General features: G+C 47.8%; 1 protein-coding gene across 1 annotated transcript; it reads right to left on the reverse strand.

Moving 5' to 3' along the window:
• Window positions 1-6,782: 6,782 nt before the first annotated feature.
• MTURN (maturin, neural progenitor differentiation regulator homolog) lies at window positions 6,783-19,213 on the reverse strand. Its single transcript, XM_086615006.1, has 3 exons — window positions 19,052-19,213; window positions 12,969-13,091; window positions 6,783-6,928 (listed from the first exon to the last, which is right to left on the reverse strand). The coding sequence occupies exons 1-3, from the start codon at window positions 19,211-19,213 to the stop codon at window positions 6,818-6,820; spliced, it is 396 nt and encodes a 131-aa protein (XP_086471132.1). The 3' UTR covers window positions 6,783-6,817.
• Window positions 19,214-20,608: the final 1,395 nt, after the last annotated feature.

The raw sequence follows: 20,608 nt of genomic DNA on the forward strand, positions 1-20,608 counted from the left end.
AATCTCTTTATTTTAGTATCTGCCTTGGGAGTGATGTCCCTGAGCCTTCAGCTCCGTGGTGACTCCGAGGTGACCACCTCAAGCCCAGCATGTCACAGGGTCAAGAGCCGCTGCCCTGAGTCACTCCTGCCTGGCTGTCACGCGAGGGCTTCCCAGCTGCAGCTGGCTCAGAGACAGGCTGCCAGGGACAAGAGGAAGCCCTGACAGAATTAAGCAGATAAAACAAAGCATTTCGTTCTGCTCAGTGATTTACAGAAAGGGGCATCCTGCTAGAGCCCCCGAAGAGATCCTTCCCAGTTTCCCATGTCCTGTGGCCAGCCTGAAACCAGCCAGCACTGAGAAAGAGACCCGCAGGCTGGGCCAGGTGCTCCAGCGACCGGCAGCCAGAGAGGTCTCATTTTCTGGATGCCCAGCCTGGAAAGCCTCAATGGCTCACCATTTTCAGAGACTGGATTATTTAGCTAGGCATTGTTCCTCATGAAAAGATCTTGGGTTTGGAACCTAAAATGACTGTTCTCTTCTGCATAACCTGTGCCAGCATGGACCACTCATGAGTCCTCAGCAGATAACACATTTCCCTTGCCACCACATCTGTGAGAGAAGGACAGCGCAGCTCAGTAACACACACTGTGCTGAACTGTCTCTCCCTGATGCAACAAGCTGTAGGAGAGGAAAGGTGTTTCTCTCCCCTTTCCTCCGCTTCCCCTCTTGGGGGAGTGGGAACTTCTCAGAAGAATGGAACGGTAAGGGTGGAAATGAGGGAAGGATGGACACAGGATATGGATGGTCATGAGGGAAAGATGGACATGGAGTAAGGGTGGACACAGGTCATTGATGGACACAAGGTAAGGATGGATGAACTGGTAATCTTGCCTCCTGCCGCAGCTAAAGCTGACTGTGAGTAAAATAGCCATGGACTTCAGCCCTGGCTGCTCGTGAAAGATCAGGAAACATGTTGAAAGAGGCTGGGAATCTGTCCTGTATGATGGCTTTCCAAAGCAATGTCCGATGCGCGCTTGCAACCCAGAAAGCCAGCCGTATCCTGGGTTGCATCAAAAGAAGCATGGCCAGCAGGTCACGGGAGGTGATTCTGCCCCTCTACTCTGCTCTCGTGAGACCTCACCTGGAATACTGCATTCAGCTCTGGAGTCCCCAACACAAGAAGGACATGGAGCTGCTGCAACAAGTCCAGAGGAGGGCCACAAAGATGATCTGAGGGCTGGAGCACCTCTGCTATGAAGACAGGCTGAGAGAGTTGGGGCTGTTCAGCCTGAAGAAGAGAAGGCTCCAGAGTGATCTTATAGCAGCCTTCCAGTACTTAAAGGGGGCCTACAGAAAAGCTGGGGAGGGACTTTTTACAAGGCTATATAGTGATAAGACAAGGGGCAATGGCTTTAAACTGAAAGAGGGCAGATTTAGATTAGATATAAGGAAGAAATTTTTCACTCTGAGGGTGGTGAGGCACTGGAACAGGTTGCCCAGAGGAGTTGTAAATGACCCATCCCTGGAAGTGTTCAAGGCCAGGTTGGATGAGGCTTTGGGCAACCTGGTGTAGTGGAGGGTTTCCCTGCCCATGTCAGGGGGGTTGGAACTAGATGATTTTTGAGGTCCCTTCCAAACCTAACCATGCTGTGATTCTGTGATTCTATGATTCTATGATAATGTCATTGCAATCACTTCTACTGTCACAGTCTCATGCCACACTTCTCAGAGGGGAAAAGGGCAGTGGTCTACCAAGCAATGCTGTAGCAGAAACTCCTCTCCGCTGCCCCCAGCACCCATCTGACACAGCAGCCCTTGCCTGGGACACAGTGCCAAAACGCAGCAGCTAGCGTGCAGGTCACTGGTGCAGGAAAAGTAATTCTATGGGCTAATCTCATCGATGTCGCATTCTCACAAGCATGATACTTTCAGCACTATGCCCAGAGGGAAACTGTCTGGAGAACAACCTAGAGCAGGGCAGGAGGTGGAGCTGGAGAAGTCTGGTATGGTTCTGGTGATCGTGTTCAGGGGTGTGCTGTTCCTCTCATTTTTGCAAGGAAACAGTTTGCCGATTTTTTCCCTCATGAGCAAGTCCTTTTAAGAGGTTTTACTGTGTACCTAATAAAGCAGCTTTGTGCTCCCTGACTGCCGCTCCTACCTACTCACACAATGCCATAAATAATTATGCTGAGGAAGAAAGGAGGATTTTTAGTTTGCCTTTCTCCATCCCCTCCTCTCTCAACCATCTCAATGCATTCATCAGGCAGGATGCTAATGGAAAAACATGACTGAGCTCAAGGCCCCAGTAATGCCCAGAGCAGTGTTTTTATAAACTGCAGAGGTTCAACACACAGATATAGGCGGGATGGCAGGACGGTTTGGGTCGTCTCAGAAAAGCCAGCATCTCTCTGGAAGGGGCCCTCCTCACTCTTGCCCCTGCCAACCAAACCAGTTGTCACGTTTCTGAAATCTGCTCTTCCCTCTGGCATCCCATGTATTTCTCATCCCTCAAGCAGCACTCTGCTCACTGCACTCATGCAACTCACTTCAGAAAGTGCCAGTTCTGCAAGAGGCTCTGCTCCAGTCTATTTATATTTAGCTAGAGCATGAAATGCCTATGAGAGCAGGGCAAGAGAGGAGAAGGGAGACTCTTCTGTGTCCTTTCACTAATGGTTTGCTTTGAGGACAGGCAATGATGATGCATAGAGAGGGAGATGCATAATGCTCTCCCTTTTCACCCACAGATCTAAAAGCACTTTATACACTGGTGGGCAAATACTACTAATGGCCCCTTTTACAAAAGGCTTAAGGTGGGACTTTCAAAGGAGTTACCCTGCTCTCACTGAATTTCATGGAGGCCTGGACGCAGAGCTAGAGGCCTGCCTCAAATTCCCAGCCGCTGATATCCACCCAAAGCTCAGGGCAAGGCAATGGCAGAGCTCTGAACCCATATTTTCCCACCAAGTCCCCAGGCTTGCAAGCATCTATGCACATTCGCAAATCTCATGTCTTGGTCTAACAGCCGAGCCACTGGGTCATGCTACCCCGGTTAATTACTGAATGGCTGCTAACCTCAGTATGTGCTGGGAGTGAGGGAATGTGCTGGTTTTGGCAGGAATAGAGTTAATTTTCTTCACAGAAGCTGGTATGGAGCTGTGTTTTGGATTTGTGCTGAAAACAGTGTTGGTAATGCAGAGATGTTTTCGTTACTGCCAAGCAGAGCTTTCACAGAGCCAAGGCCTTTTCTGCTTCTCACCACATCCCACCAGCGAGTAGGCTGGGGGTGCACAAGAAGTTGGGAGGGGACACATCCAGGACAGCTGACCCCAACTGACCAAAGGGATATCCCATACCATAAGACATCATGCTCGGCATATAAAGCTGGGGGAAGAAGGAAGGGGAGAATGTTTGGAGTGATGGCCTTTGTCTTCCCAACTAAATGATACGTGTGATGGAGCCCTGCTTTTCTGGAGATGGTTGAACACCTGCCCGTCCATGGGAAGCAGTGAATTAATTCCTTGGTTTGCTTTGCTTGCATGTGAGGCTTTTGCTTTACCTATTGAACTGTCTTTATCTCAACCCATGAGTTTTATCACTTTTACTCTTCTGATTCTCTCCCCATCCCACTGAGCTGGGAGTGAGCGAGCGGCTGTGTGGGACTTAGTTGCTGGCTGGGGTTAGACCACAACAGGGAAAAATAAAATACAAATAAAATATAAAAATACTTTGTAATACAACTAAACCGATTCCACATCTCTTGCATCGTTTGGGAAATATGGAACAAGTAACACAGCAATACAGAAATGTATTTGGTCAAAGTAAGCAATCAATATTTTTTGATAAAATACATTCTATATTAATGCTCATTCACATTCAATACACACGTAAATTAAATTTTCTACGTATAAAATTCCAGTTTATTCTCAGTGCTGCCTGGTCATGCTTCAGTTCAGCAGCAGGGCTCAACACATTCGTCTCCCAGCAAAGCGAGAGGGGACAAGAGCGCTCGGCTCCCCGCAGGACCAAGCCTCACGCATCTCCTGGAGTGCCCAGTCCTGCAGGTCCCGCTTGAACAAAACATTGCTGGCTTCAGTGGGAATTCTGCAGGGGTGAGAGCTGCAGGATGGCTCCCCAGCTGTCCAGCACTTGGAGTCTGTTGTGGAAGTCACCCAAATGGCATACGGCATTCGAGAAAAAAAGTGAATTAGTGAATACAGAAAATAACATATCTACATAGTTTACAGCGTTATGTTTGCTTGCAACCATATTAACTCTCAACTGCTCGTCAACGGTTCAGTCAATATGCAGGGAAAGGCAGCGGAGTGCAGTACATGTTACAACCTCCTGTATGCAATTACAAGCACTGGATCTTACGGTCTTTTATCATTTCATGAACTCCTGCCCATCCCGCTGCCGCCCAGAGCCCAATTCTCCATTGAGCCTCGTGGAGTCAACCCTTCACAGCACTTCGGCCAGTTCAGGCTGCGCCTGCACCTCCGCCACGGGTCCCTGGCACCGCACAAGGGGTGCGAGGCACCTTGGGCTGCGGGACCTCCGCTACTACCCATGCCCACCCCTGCATCCTCCCCTCTGTTGTGCCGACACGTGTCTGTGCAGCCGTGCCCTGAACCAGACGGTGGGACTGATCTGGCTGGAAAATTGCCTGTCTGTAAAAAGGCGGAGGGTTATTTCCCAGCCGTGCCTGGGGCTTGTGCAGGTGTGCGTGTGGGTGCGTGCACGCGTGCGTGGGTGCCAGCCACCTCCACCTAAGCAAAATGGGTGCAAGCGGCTAGCAAACCTGAATGGCAGGACTTTGCCTCCAGCTTGCGCTACCGCAATAATGTCTTGCATTACGTTACAGCAGAGGAAAGTCAGCCTCAAAAGATCTACTCGTGCAAACCGCAACCAAAGGGTTGGATGCTACAAAGAGAAATGTTCTCCCGAAGCAAGAAGGCTCTGCTTAAGGTTATGGCATCTGTTTTAGCTGGAGATGAAAGAAAAACTTACGGACTTAAAGCAGGGATGGAAACCACTGGTCTTACACTTTATTTAGTAAGCAAAAAGCCTATTGCTGCTGTACAGTGTTATACAATGAACTGCCACAGTTCTCACGTCACTAGTCCATAGAAAATGTGTTGCGACTACCATGTTTATGCCTGCATGCCAAAAGAATGTACAAAGTTTCATTAAGCTCTGTTTCTCTTCCTTTTTTTTTATATTCTTAAACTCTGACTTTTACAGTGTTGCAGACACTTTTGTGCATACTCAGGTACCACATATTGTCCCAGTTACGTAAGATCTTTGCCCCACATTGGAAAAATCAAGTGCTATGATTCTCTCAAGCCATCATCAGAAATGTAAACCACCAAGAAAACTTGCTCTCTTAAGTAACCTTGAGAAAAAAAGTCTTTAAAAAACCCAGTGAAAAGGAGACATCGCCAACAACAGGGTTTTCAAAATGGTGTGAGTTGTTTCTGGGAGTTGTCCAAGCATTTTCTCTTCGCTCATGTTTTGTTTTTATAAAGCTAATTCTGTATAAACGGGCTTTTGAAGCATGTGACCTTCATTTCACAATTTTAAAAAAATTGTAAAAGAGGAGTAAATTTAGAAACATTTTGCTCGATTGTGGAAAACAGCTGTATCAGAATCCCTTTGCTTTTCAGTACAAAAGGCAAGTAAATAAAGAAACCTTGCATCTTCACAGTCTGGCACTCTTCCGAGTCACTTAAATCTAAGCAAAATAGGTATAAAATACAAGAGGTCTTCTCCTTTATACCGAGACCCCACTAAACTCCTCTGGAGAGCATGTCCCCAGGCAAGTAAAACCTCACTAGCTTTTTTATCAGCCAAAGCAGTAGTATTTTAGCTCCTCTCCAACAAGGTGTAAATGCCTGGACTAGCCCAAAGGCCCAGGGAGAGGAACAGGTCCAGCATAATTTTAAGAGCCAGGTGCTGGTTTATACCCTTATGGCTTCAAAGTTAAGTTGCACTTTAATTGATGAGGCCGCGAGGTTTGAGTAATAATTTAGCAGTGTACTAAAAACAGCGAAGCTTAAAGTTGGTTGTCATGCAGAAGTGGGACAGGCAATGGCTATTTTTTAGTTGATTTGTACGAAAGCGGCATCTGGCTTTGGATCAAATCACATTGGAGTATGAGGGTTGGCTATAATGTGTACTGCTGATAGAAATTACTCCCAGTTATTAATCAGCATGTGTAAACTCAGGTGTCAGTAAAACAACGTTAATACGTCTGACACCGATACTCCCCTAGATATCCCACTTCCTGCTATTTTTGTTAAGCCTTCGTGTGCACTTCTGCAGCACCGACCACTGTTAAACTAGTGTTTTTCAGGAGAAATCTCTCCAAGTTTGGTACTTTGTCAAAATCCATAGCTGTTGAACTAAAAAGAAAAGTGCAGGTGGCGTTTGCTCTCTGCGCTAGTTTCCTCAGAAAGGTCACCGGTGAGGACTTGGCACTCTCACCACATGCTTCCTACGTCCTCAGTACTCTACGCTCATGTCAGCGAACGCTACTCTCGAACACAAATCGAAGAGACAAGTCAGCGACAAAACTACTTCTAGACTGATAACGGCAGAATGCTACCAAGACAACTCCATAGAAAACCCACTGAAGCAGGAGCAAAATTCAGGTCACTTCTTAGCAAAGCTCATCACAGAATATTATTCTTATTATTTTTTTTAAACCATTTTGTATAACTTTTATCCTGGGAGCCAGATATCCCCATGTGATGTGCTAAATCGAACAGGCTAACGTGGGACCACCTGACCCCACCTGGTACCAAAGGCTTCCGAATTTTTTTAGCTTCTCAGAAAATCACTGCTGACTGACACCCATCTGTTGGTGATCGGCTTCTGGTTCCTCTTCTTCCACGTCTGCATTATATTCTTCAAATGCATCATCATCAACATCTGGAAGCCCAAGTAACTACAAAGAAGAGAAAATATTATGTAGTAGCGAATTACCCACTCGTGCAGCTTCGCTGCAAATCTTCACACAATACCTAGGCTCCGCTTCTTGAAAATCTCAAATCCTGGAATAACAGTATTGCATAACGATCTCGACTCTCTTTTTCTCCCTCCTGTGCTAGAGAAAGACTTCAAAATGCATCCTCACACCAAATTAAGTGCTCAGAAACCAGAAGATAAATAAAACCAAAGCAAAGCACTTGCAAAAAGCTTGGCGTTCTTCCCTAAGGTCATATCACAAACTGTTGAGTGTCTAGACTTGGCAGTGGTTTAAATTCAGAAAGAACCATAAGAAGACTGTAGCAGTAGTTATCTCGGTTTAAGATTGTGTTCGGTAACCCTATAAAAGTCGAAGGAGAAAGCATCCGCATGCAGAACTGGCTAGCATGGAGTAAGCACGGAGTCCCTAAAAACCTAATGATCTCACCATGCTAAGTGTTTCTCTTGAACCCTTCGCTCCATCACAGCAGACGAAGCCCTGCATACTGGGTGAAGCCCTTGCAGTGAGAAATACTGCAAATTCAACACAAAATTGCCTGAGCCCCTTTAAATCTCTGCAAATTAGATTTGGGCTTGTGAAGAATGGCCAACTCGTCTTCCTTGGACAATGCCTGAATGCCTCCACCTGATGGCTCCAATCAATGTATAGGCACTTGTTTGCTACAGGCAAAGCAGCGAACAGCAATGCTTGAACTTTTCCCCTCTCCTCCAAAAGGCTGCCAAACCAACAGAAGTCAGGAAGACAGATAAACCAAATAATAGCCAAAATAATGCATCTTTTGTGGAAATCTCACACTAGAATCCTACACTAGCAGCTATTAATATCCACAAAGCAAAATCACATGCCAGGCATTATTGGGAATACCATGTATTTAGCTTCCTTCCTCGGGTTGGAAGAGCAGTGCAGATGCATGCAACACCCTGTTTGGAGAGTGACGCAGCTGTTAGCTCCCAAAAGAGGCAAAACCCAGAAAAAACGGGAGGAGAGCTACACTTGCTACATGGTAGCATGAAAATGAGAAGGCTGTGACGAGGCAGATTTTTAGGGACCTAAACTAATTTAGTCTGTGATCAACATTCAAAATTATTCAGTGGGTAGGAAGACAATGCACAGAATTAGCCTCTGGGTCCTATAAAGCTTGTATTCCTCACCGCCACTGGGAGAAAACCAGCTTTTTAGTTGCAGGGTTTGTTTGGCAGGGAAACGGAAGGAGAATTTGCTGACTAAACCCCCTCCTCCGCATTTTAAAAATACTTAGGGAGAGACTTCAAGCTGAAAATGTTCTTGTTTTCTGAGCAGAACAAAGAGTAAATATTCCTATGCACATATATTTTTAAAGTAAAATGCTTAACTGAACGTGAGACTACTTCATTCATTTTCCGGGGGTTTTGTTTCGTGTTGAAGGTAAAACTAAAACACTCAGGTTTTAAAACGCAGAAGCAAGGCCTCTAGACTTCCTTATCCACCAGTATTATTTTCGCTAAACGGATTCGGTGTCTTCAAATTAAACGTGAGGGTTGTACTGCTCCGTTTGTATCACCCGGCAGAAAGAGCTTTGATCGCATTGTTTTTGCCCAGCTCTGGTTAGAATTCCTCCTCGATTTGCAGGGAAACGAGCCACATGAGTCTTCACTTCATGGGATACCGTAAGTATTTCCCATGCAAAACTAGCACGGAAAATGCAACATACACAAGAACTGCAAAGACATGCACGATCCCGAAGGATGGGGAGCACGTCCTGCTCTTCACACATCCTCTCCCTTCATCCTCTGGAAACCCAGCTCCCCTTGCCTTGGCACAGCATAAATCAAGGAGCGATGCTGCCGACATTAGCGTTTTACAGAGAGTAGGAAGGATGGGAATGGGATGTTCCTCCAAGAGAGGCGCAGTTTTATTCTCTCACGGACACTTTAGGATCTTCCAAGGCACCGAGGACTTCAACCATGCAGGTCCTGCTTTTAGGGGTCACATCTCATGCTTCCCACAGGACTATGGTCCCTCACCGACATTAATCCCTTACTGCTCTCTGGACTGCAGTGACGAATCAGCCCATACCTTGACCCCAAAGAGGGATAATCAGGGTCCAAAGCGTAGGGAGCTCTACCAATGCTAGGTCAAAGCAGAAGGAGGGTGTATAAAAGAAGAAGACAAAGTAAGAGGATGAAGGTGGTTTGAGTTGACTCTAGACCGACTCCCACCTTGTCTTCTTCCAAACACACTAGTTTCTGCTTCTAGTCCATACCTGCTTCATATATTAAAGTATGAGCTACGTGGCAGACTAGAAAGGACTTCAACGGAGAGCAAAAACAAGGAGGAAAGAGGTAAAACAGGAAAGGAGCGTAGAAAGACAGAGCTGATCCATCAGCCAAATAGCCAAGGGGAACAAAACTGCCAGGTGGAGACGTGTGGAGAGAAAGAGGACAGGAGGGTGGTGAGGAGGGAGAACAACCAGCAGCAGTACTACCTGAACTACATCTGTTTATTCCTGCCGGCCAAACTACCCATCTGGTGGAAAAAGAGAGGTCAGAGAGATGTGTATGAATTCAATGAATATGGGATAAATGGCTTTTACACCACGGACTCCCCACTTCAGATGTAGGTTTTTTAGGCTGAAGGCAAGCTCAATGTGGGAGCCCTGGAATTTGCTGCTGAATTGTACGACTCATGTTTTGGTTCTCTGCAAACTCTGCCAGTAGGTCTGATGTCGCTCAGGCATTTTTTATTTTTCATTTGTCTGTCTTTCTTAACTCTTTCAAAGTGCCCTGATTTTATACAAATAATCTAGCAGTTTTCAAGTCACAAGAGCAGAGTGACATTGCCTCCTACCAAAAGCTGACATAGAAGCACACTGAAAAATAAACCAAATACAAGACTGAGCTTTCGCGGTCTACACGATGCTACACTAGAGATAACGTGGTTCTGTCGAAGCCTGGTGTGAAGGGCACCAGCACAGACCTCTCCAGCACCAGAGAGACAAGGGCGTCAGAGGACTGGGATGCTCTGAGGCAAATAGTGGAATTTGAGCTCAGTGCTGTTGGTATCACTTTATGCATCTGGGTGGTGCCTGGCACTTTCAGATGCTCCCTGAATAAGTGGACAATGAGGCAAATCACTGAGTTTTCTAGAAACGGACCCAAGAAGCCGGTAATGGGCAGAGATAAAATGCTGCCACCATCTTAAGTAAAGAAACAGCTTGATCTTGTCTACAGCAGGATTTAAAGGAGTAATGTAGCTGTCACAGGTCAACCAACACTTTAAAAGCCTTGTCTAAATAGATATCCTGCCCTGGCACTGTGTTTATGCCCATAAAACTGCCTGAGAGCAGTGAGGCCTGGTGAGCAGCCCCCAGACTGCCCTCATTGCCTCCTGCACCCAGGGAACAGCAGCGAGCAGAGGGAAGTCTCTGTCTCTCACTAAGAGGGATGCTAACCACTGGGCATCCCTGCTCTCACCGCCTCCAAAGAGCAGCCAGTCCCTTCCCATGCCGCAGCCCCAGGGTAAGCCTGCGGAGACACAGCTGGGCTGTTGCCACGAATGTGTGGAGCAGGGCTGAGATGAGTTGCTGAGCGAAAATCGGTCTGGGAGCCTTTGGTTAGGGGAGGGCAGGTGCTTGTGCTGTGCACGAGGGCACGGAGAGCTGCAGATGCACCACTGGGGTCTCCTCCTAAACATTTATCTTTGAAGGACCTCGATAAAGACTTTCAAAACTGTTTAATAATCTTGCATGCCCTGCTGGAAATACTAAAATGGAAAAGACTTTCAGAAGGTCCTTATCAAGCACATGCTAAAAGCCTCTCCTCTCCTCACTATCTCAGACTGAGTAGCCAGAACCATCAGACACTTCAGAAGAGCCCAGTACGACCTTCAGAACCAGTTTTTCCTGAACTGCCATTTTTCAAACTGAAATTTGCCGACCCGTCTCCAACAGCAGACTTGGTTGGGATAATGAAGAAGAAACGCCCTGCAAATGCACTGTTACCTCCATGCTCACAGCGAGGTCGTTTCATTAGCAAAACAGGTGCAGCAGAGAAAGGATGGGGAACAGCCCAAAGTAATGCCAAGGAAATAATTTCCCCATACTGATGAAAAGTGGTTTTGCTCTGGCAAAGGCCTGAGGGTGTAAAATAACTGTTTCCATACATCTATTGTAACACCCTTCATTTTTTAAAATCTGTCCTACCCTACATGTGCTGGTTTCAGTAATTACAATAAGGGGAAAATGTCAATACATTCCTTATTAGACTTGTCTACACACAAACATACCTCAAATTATAAACTCAGTTTTTCTACACTGATGCAAATTGCTCAATACTGAGAAATCTGAGAAATTTAATCTCTCTGGTACATCCAAAAGAAAATGAAGAGGTACTTGATTCAGTCTGCAAGAGGGCTCTGACAATTCAGGACACTGTTCTTCAGCAGACAAAAGCATAATGAAGGCTGGCTGTCTTTGGAAAAGACATGCTCCAGCTCAACCACAATTCAGGTGCTCGGTGGTAGGAATCCGGGGCTGGAATGTGATGTATTAACGAAGGGCCCAGACCAAACGAGCATAATGGTTCCCCTTGCTTTGGACCTTTTTTATTCTGAAGAGTAGCCTAACCTGGTCTGACTGAGGCCAATTTCTCAGCAACTTAGGCTATGCTGAAATAAATGTGGTTTAAATGAAATAAGTGATCTGTACCAATTTAATTAAATCTTTTTGAAGACCTCTTTAGTTAAACCAATGGAAGTTTCTCCTCAAAGACATAGCTTTTCTGAGCGGGAGAAAATGGCTATGAAGATCCAAGAGCTGAATATCGTTCTGGGAAACATATTTATATTTTGTATGTTTTCACGATTACAAGCAGCTGTACTGATGGATCAGATTTCCAGTCCTTTCTAAGAAAAGTGTGCATCTGTTCTATTTATTTCTAGTCTCTCAAAGGATTCTTTAAAACGATGCTCTTTTATGTCAACCAGCTGCAGCGATCCGTGGCAAGGCAATGCAAGGGTGTAACACAGGGAAGGCCAGCGTTTTCGTATCAGCGCTCCAGGCCCTTGCTTTTGCTCTAAATACTTGGGATACATTTTCAGTCTTCTCAATTAGTCAGCCAGAAAAAGAGAGGAGAGAACACTGTCTATGTTTTCAGTTGAGTACAAAAACGTCCATCAGTCAGCTTTCCCATGGACACCACGAGAGCACGGCTCTGGCAACAAACTTCTGCTCTGCTTTGCACCAGCCCCTTACTCAGACCGAGGCACTCAAAAGGAGAGGTTGTGAAATGGAAGAATTTGGCAAAAGTGAAGGACAACGGCCAGCCTAAGTCACCTCACCCCAGGCTTTGACCCAAATCTTAGCATTAAACAAGGACACAGAAAGCTGAGTAGCAGCAAAACAGAAAAATACGTGTCCCCTCCCCACAAAACCCAGCTTCTGCTCCAACTTCTTCTCCAGCACTGACCAAACTGGCGTTTGTAAATACCAAGCAGCAACCATGCTAACAGCAAAATCTGGACCACTTTGGGGAAAAAAAAAAAGCCAATCTGAAAATAAAACCAACCACTCTGAGGAGAAACCGTATTTCCAGTTTCCCAGAGGTTTACTCTTGCTACTCAGATCCTTGCAAAACTCTCCAATTCTAGTGCCAGGAAACAATTCTGCCGCAGAGTCCCGTGGCGCTGACTCGCATCCCGTTGCTCAGAGTCAGTGCTGCATCAGCAGGACAGGAGACCCCACGCAGCTGGGGAGCCGCTGCCACCGGCTGCCGCACCAGTTGGCCTCCCACCCCATGCAGGAATCCCATCCTCTCAAAACACAGAGATAGAAATAAAAAGGCAGCTGGCTTCCGAGAAGCCATTTCCAATTGCCTGACAGCAGCTCATGTGCTAACACCTCTGTGCCCAGGCTAGAGGTGTAAGTCCCTGCAGAAGAAAAACCACCTTGCTCCATCCAGTGCTATCCTATGAAAAGTCACAGGTAACTGTCAATGTTTAGAAGTAAAAAAGAGGCACTTACAGGTCTGAAGGATTTGAAGACTTTTTCCAATATTTCATGGAGTGTCTTTTTCCCACAGGAGGAGATGTAATCCTGTGCGAGCTGCAGGAAAGGTAAGCAGTCCTCACTTTCACTCCACACGTGCTGAAAAGCCAACAGCAATACACGAAAGAAAAAGCATTAACAGGAATTCATGCTGGCCTTTCCACCTGATTTTATAAGGTGACATGTTGTAAACATCTGTCAAAGTACACCGGGTGGTGTACTTGCGGTTCAGACTCGTACTGGGGGTCTGCAGGCGGTTTCAGAAGCCACATTTTGATTTTATTAACGCGATGCATCAGAAAACAGGGAAATCCATCCAGAAGAGAAAACTCCTTCTGACCGCATGGGTAATGCAGGGTATGCATGCCTCACGCATGCACGTTTTACGAGTAAAGGTATTTTCGTTTTTGACATCAGCCCTGTTCAGACCTGCAAATCACACTGGGTTTTCTCCTCTTCTGCATCATCGCTGCGATGCAGCCCTCAGGAAGACCTAAAGCATTTCTTTGTCTTCCTGGCGTTAATGCAAGTGCGATGTGACCCTGGAGGTGGAATTTGATGTGTAATTCTCTTGGTGATGCAGAAGAAAAGATGAAAAATATACCCGCAGGTTAGACACAGAGCCAAGGAGAGACATTTGGGCACTCGCAACATCCCGACACTTCATGCTTCCCTCTCTGTTTTGAGGTTTACTCCTCCTAGACCCGAATCTTCTCTTCCTCGAAGGCACATATAAACCCATTTGGGATAACTCTCTCGTCTTGCCCTTGCTTCAGAGATGCTGGGTCGCCAGCCCGGCTCTGTGAAGCCTCTCCCAAAACTGATGCTTACTCTGCTGCTACGAGGTTGTTTGAAGCAGAGCAGGCGAGCGACGGTGGAAGCACTCAGGCGACAATGCGTCTTGCACCCAAGGGCAGCACACAGCACAAGCTAATGCATACTTTTAAAGACCTTCTTTTTGAAGACTTTGTGCACCGGACTGTCTTAGGCAGTCTGCTACACACAGAAGCGTAATGCTGCAAAATTGGTTTGAGACTCTTGTACCTCTATTCATGCACAGCAGCTCTTTTCCCCAAAGTGCCGTGCAGCTTTTTACTGTGCTATAAACAGTAAGTTATGCTTAAACAAGGAAAGAGGAGGGTCTCTCTGAAGCTTAACTAACATTCAGGGAAAGAGTAAGAACAACAGATGTTTCAGTCCCTAACATAAGGCTTGCATGTCGCCTTTCTGTTCGGCAGTGAATACCTGCCAGGGATGCAGTTTTACACTTAGCGAAAGAAAACACTACTTAACATCACCTAAGCTGCATCTTTAAGATGAAAACTGTTCACTTGCCTTGCTACGAACCTCACTTGACCTACATTTTCTTTGCTGCTTGTTGCATTTTACAAGCATAAACATAGTGAAATGTTTTGTTATGAAAAGCGCCCTGCCTTACTGAGTAGGTTCTGCTCTTCCCATATAACCAGAGTCATCTCTTAACCAGTCTGGCAATAAAAATAAGTTCTTTACAGTCTTGCCAACTCTTGAAGGCACATACCACAAGTCTCATGATACTTCATGCCATCTTAAGAGTCACGGGCCTTGTAGTCCTATAAATATACAACCAAATCTCAGCTTCTGTTTATCAAAAAAAAAAAAAAAAAAAAAAAGCCTGCACTTTGTGATTTCTGTGGCCTAAAAAGGCAGAAGGTACATGAAGTGAACTCAGACGAACCACTCTTTAAAATATCAAATGAACACTTTCAGATCACAATGTTTTAAGAACAGCCTTGAGATTTTGGAGGTCTGGCCCATGATTTCTTAATACTTGTGGTTACCAATAACCATTTAAGTTACTTCTAATCTTTGCGTCAAACAAGAGCTGGATGTTGCAGCTTGGCAATTCATGGCTTGTGCTAAACCTGTTGTAGTTTTTTATTTGTATAAATTTTATGTTTAGATGTATAAATTACCTGTTGTAATTGTTTGTATGTATAAAACCATTATGACTGTAAACATCCTGATTCTTGTTTAAATTGTGCTTCTTTTGACTACCAGAGCTATACACAGGAGCTTCCACATAAATGAAAATCAGGCCCTGCCCTTTCACAAATAATAGCTAGTTCGTTCCCCAGGGAAAGTTAACCCTGTGTTGTCCTGCCATGTTTTCACAGTCTCTTTTCAAGCTGCACCACGTTTTAGACTACAGTGTGAATCTGTCAGCAGCAGCAGAGAATAAGATGATCTAGCAAAAGAGGAAAATCTAAGCAAGTAACTTGATCGTTGAGCCTTTGAAGAGACTTTTGTGCAGAGCATCGTAAGGCAATAATCAAGTAAGGCTTCCAACAATTTCCACATCTGCAAAAGATTTAAAATTTTGGCTGTAGCACCAAATGCACTATGAAAGGTCTCATGTGCCATTAGTGCACACGTCTCATTTGGAAATGGCTTGATTTCATCTTTCTCCTCCCGCAAGAAAAATCCTTAAACACAATAAAAGACGAGGGTTATAACACTTATACATTCAACTGCATGCACAGTTCTCTCTGGATGTTCAGCTCTGCACTGAGGCAGTGCAGGAACTGAGTCTCACCACTGACTCACACATCTCCCAAGGAACCTGCAAAAGGAAATTTGGCCTCTCAAAATAAAAACAAAAGTAATTTGAGGATTCAGCTCTTGCTTAGAAAGTTAGCGCAGTGAGGGAGGCTGCACATACGGAGATGCTTTTCCTGGAAAAAAAACGACGTCTGAGAACCTCTTTGCAGCAGTAGAAGTGGGCTGCTGGCAAACTGGTGGACCACAGTGCTTGGCCATGGCTGAACAATTAAAAAAATATTAACCTCATCATCTAAGTATGCGTTTTCCAAGCTTGCCCAGTTTTGCTCACGGTTGCTTTGTGTCACTACAAAAGCACACAGCCACTCATTTCCACCTCAGCTGACCTAGGATCATGGCTGAATTATTTGGTTCAGCATCTACACACAGCACATAGCTGAGGCAATTCACAGGGTTTGCTTTCCCTCATGCCTTTGTATGATTTGGTGTCGCTGGATGACAGAGTCACTTGCTGGACCACCTTTTTCTAACCCGCTCACCTGTTGAGCATGGCAGCAAAACTTTTTCTTTGTGGGGATAATATGACTTTCTGGAAATATTCAGACTCACTGACTCTGTTCTAAAACATTTTACAGGAAATCTTGCGTCAAGGTGGCATCATGTTCTTATTCACTTTATCAGTCACTGTGAAACCAGCAATAACACTGTGACAAAACAAATGACAGCCATAACCAATGAGGGTGAGGGTTGTGACGGCTATACAAGTCAAAACATTTTTTTTGAGATCACCACAAGCATTAGGAGCTAAACTTTACATAGTTCAGCTATCTAAGAGGCTGATTCAGAGAGTTTTAGTGCCCAGGTGGTACTGAAAATGCCAACAGGCATCTAGATGGGTCTTACGCATCCCTAGCATGTTAAAAACCTAGCCCAAAGATACCTTTTCAGGAAATTAAAATTATATGATTATTGTGATCTGGAATCTCTGATTTTATATAAAATTCAGAGTTATTCTCCCCCAGACTGCATCTAGGCAACCTTTCCTTTTTCTCCTCCTCCCTTTTAAGTTCACTATGCTCATTTCCTCCTTACAAGTGGGTTATCATGGACTTTTCTGGCACCTCCTACATGGCTTTTTAAGTAGCATTATTATGAAATGAAGACATAAAGAAAGAGAACAAGAACACCAGGCACCAGATGCTTACTAAATGTGAGGCTCCTTTATAAGAATCACAGGGTGCGGTGCAAAAGGCCATAAAGTGTGCCACTGTGTGATACTCTTTGTATTTACTCACTTTCCCACTCTATTGTGTTACTGGAGCCAAGCAACAAGGCTCAAGTGCAAATGAGAATCAGTCCCCTGGCTTGTATGAAGTCTCCTGAAAATAAACTTTAGCTTGTAATTGCACATAGAAAGGAAATTTATCTTCTGGAACACACAAGAAAAGGAAAATGACTGAAAAAAAAAACATGACAGCCAAGCTGGGAGTGGAAATGAAGCCTAGTGCACTAGGAGCAGAAAACATGATGCTGGTCAATCAGCTCATTAGTGGTTCTTAATCGCATTAAAGAGACGCCATCATCAAGAAAAGAAATAAAGAATGACACCTTTCTGCCTGTCTTAAAAGTATTATCACTACAAAAAGCGTCTCAAGTAATCATGCCCAAATAAGACAGAAGAAAACACTTCCATTGTTTACACTCTGCATTTGACAGCAGTTGGCCCTTTTGCTCAGTTTTACTACTGGCGGCTTTGGGTGGGGAGTCTTTCCCACAGCAACCTGGAATGAAAATATTTGCCAAAAAAAAAAAAAAAAGGAAAACGTGATTGCAAACCCACAAAAATTGGCCAGTGTTGGAAGCATGGGAATAGGGTCTGAAACTGCTTAAGTTTTTATTTTTTTTCTAAAGTTGACTAGATTTTGTTTTGAGCGAGTTCATTCAACTATTGAGCAGCATACAAGGAAATGGTACATGATTAAGAAAAATAATGAGCTTTCTTTGCTATTTCCGACATCATTAGCATCCAATAACAACTTTAGACTAGTTCTGCAAATGGATTCACACATATCCCTCCTTCAGAGTGCAGCATGGCTCTTTTCAGGCACAGGTACCTCTAGATGGGAGCGACCACCAGGGTTTGGCACGCTGGCAGGGAAGACACGCTGGGAAGATGGGTGTGTGGGACTAGTCCCACCACAGACCAGGAAAGTCCACACCCAGAGATGCTCCACTCCCACGGCTGGGACTGAGGCTGAAGGTCTCCTGTATCCCTGGGCAGATGCATAACTCAACTCCAGATAACTTCTTTCATAATTCAGCATGACCATCTGCCCGACACAATAAATAAACGTTCTGCTCACTGGGATTTGTGGTCTTGGAGGAGCCACTTCCGTGCTCTTTGTCTCCATGAACCCATCTGTCAAATGGGTTCATACTCCACTTACCTGTTGGAAAGGGAATTAATGAACATTTGTCAAGCAGGTCGAGGGATGAAAGTTGCTCCGGGAAGACAAGGACCTACAACATTCCTACAATAATGATCTGTGCTAGGAGCTATTTTTTAGAAAATAAAATAAAATTGTTTAATTGCGGTTAACTGGAGCTTTGCAGGTTACAAAGCCCGTGGCGAGCTGCCGCTTTTCGGTAACTCTTCTTGCACTTCTGCTCACCACCGGGAGGGCTGGGGGGGAAACGACCCACTCCCCCATCCCACAGCCAGGGGTTGTTTTGACGGTGCCATTTCTGCGCAAACTTGCCGCTGAACTCCGCGAGGGGCGGGGAGGGGACGCGGCGGCGCCAGGCCGGCACCTGCCCGGGTGCCCCCACCCCGGCGGGCCCGGGGGAGCGGCAAGGGGAAAGGGGGCGGGGGGGGCGCGGCCCTCCTGTCATTCTGACTCCATTTTATTCCTGCCCATTCTCCATTTGCCGTGACAGCCCCGCCGCTCTGCCCGTCCCTGCGCCGTGCCCCGGCCCCGGCACCCCGGGAGGATGGAGGGGGCCGCGGGGCGAGCTGCAGCTGCAGCCCCCGCGGGGCGCTGGAGGAGCGGGGAGGGGCTCGCACCCCTCCTCCCCGCGGAGCCCGCAGCCTCCCCGGGCCGGGGTGATGGGGGAAGCGGAGGGGGGGTGGCCCTGCCCGCAGCCCTGCCCGAGGGGCCGCCCCGCACCGGCAGCGGACTCCATTTTGGAGATTGTGGTGCGCGCTGGGGAGGATCCCCCCGGCCCCCCGCCCCGTCCCCATCACCCCCGTCCCACACGCCGGGCGCCCTCGCAGCCCCCGGCACCACCGCCCTCCATCCCCGCATCCCTTCGCCGCTCCGGGGCACGGCCCCGTCCTCCGCCCCCCCGGCGCTCCCCCTCGGGTGCTCCCCCAAACACCGGGGACACGCACGGAGGGAGAGGGGCAGACGTCCCAAAGCGGTGCAGGGAGTGCCCGCCCGTGCATGGACACGCACGGATACCCACGCACGCCCGTGACCGCCCCCCGCCCCCCACCGGTCCCCTCTCGGTGCACTCACGAAATTGTCGCCGCAGGCGGCCTCCGGGCAGAGCACGTAGAAGGAGACGCCGGGCTCAGCGTAGAAGTCCATGCGCCGCTCCGTCTCTTCGGCGGCGATGAGCTGGAAGGGCGTGCGGGCGCACCACCGCTCCGCCGCCTCCGCCAGCGCCTCGAAAGCCATCGCCGCCGCCGCCGCCGCCGCCGCGATCCGCGCCCGCCCGCGCACCCCGCGCGCACCGCCCCGCGCACCGCCCCGCGCGCCGCCCCCCGCCGCGCGCACCGCCCCGCGCTCGGCGCCCGCTCCCGCTTCCCGGCGGCGGCCCCGCCGCGGGCGCAGCCGGGGAGGGAGGGAGGGAGGCGGCGGGGCCCGGCTGGCCGCCGCCGCCGCCCGGGGGGGAATTCGCTGCAGACAATCGCCTCGGCGCCTTCTGGCAACTTGGGGAGAGAAGCGCCCGCCTCGGGACCCGGCGTCTGCCAGACCCTGCGCGCTTTGCGCCTCGCCTTTCCTGTCTCCCCAGAACTGACCCGGATTTGGGGCTTTTTCCGACGAGAAAGTCCGCCTGGCAGTACAAATCGGTGCTCCTTGCGCCGAGTCGCGCGGAAGCCGCCCAAGTGCGAGGCGTTGGGCTGCCTAAATTGCAGACGCATTCAGCCCGTGATGTTGGAAAGCTTTACGGTTCGTGTCAACGGCGCTGGGGACTGATGGATTTGCAGTTAGGTTCATATTACCTCCTCCTCGCATATCCCAAGTGATTATCTATATGTCCAGTGAGGTATATGAGACGTAAAGGCTGATCCGCGTTTATAAAGGGCCTTAGATTTGCATCGTTATCTACTGCACCATGGACGAAAACAAATCCCCACAGACCTGAGTGGGCTTTTGGCTGGAAGCCCGGGATCTCATGGAGGTGACCAGGTAGCACAGAGCCCGCGTGCGGCAGCCAGTAGAAGAGTTTGCACAGACAAAGGCCCCACCGGCTTCCAAATAAAGCCCAGTGATTGCTCCTTGTCTCTGGAATGGTGTTTAACTTCATTTCCACCATGGGTACCGAACGCCCAGCCCATGGGGTCTGTGTTACACGCTGTACGCTCCCATCGTACGTATGAGTTGGCACATAAGTCGTTCAAGCACTGATGAAATAAACGATGAGGTCAGGAGCTGCGAAGGGAATGAGGCTGAGTGGGACAACGGCAGCAATACTGCGGCAAGGAGGCACCCACACTGCCCCTGCCTGGCCCAAGTCATGCCCTGAGCACCCACGCTGCCCCTGCCTGGCCCAAGGCATGCCCCGAGCACCCACGCTGCTGCCCTCGGCCCCACCGTTGCAGGCTCCCGCCCGCCGGCGCAGCCCAGCTGCGGGCACGGGCACAGCGGAGCTTGGTGCTAATGGCACCAGAGAGAAAAACCTCCCGGCGTTGCAGCCAAGCAGTGAGGTATCAGGAAATGCCAGCGACGTGAGTACTCGTGCAAGCGTAACTCAGCCCCTTTGCGCACGTGGGATGCGGTTGCCTGCTGGTTTTTCCACCAAAGGATGTTTCATTTATTCCATGTGGACATTCTGGATATCGCCCCTGT

The sequence above is a fragment of the Tauraco erythrolophus genome, chromosome 7 (genome assembly GCF_009769465.1).
Source record: "Tauraco erythrolophus isolate bTauEry1 chromosome 7, bTauEry1.pri, whole genome shotgun sequence".
Lineage (NCBI taxonomy): Eukaryota > Metazoa > Chordata > Aves > Musophagiformes > Musophagidae > Tauraco > Tauraco erythrolophus.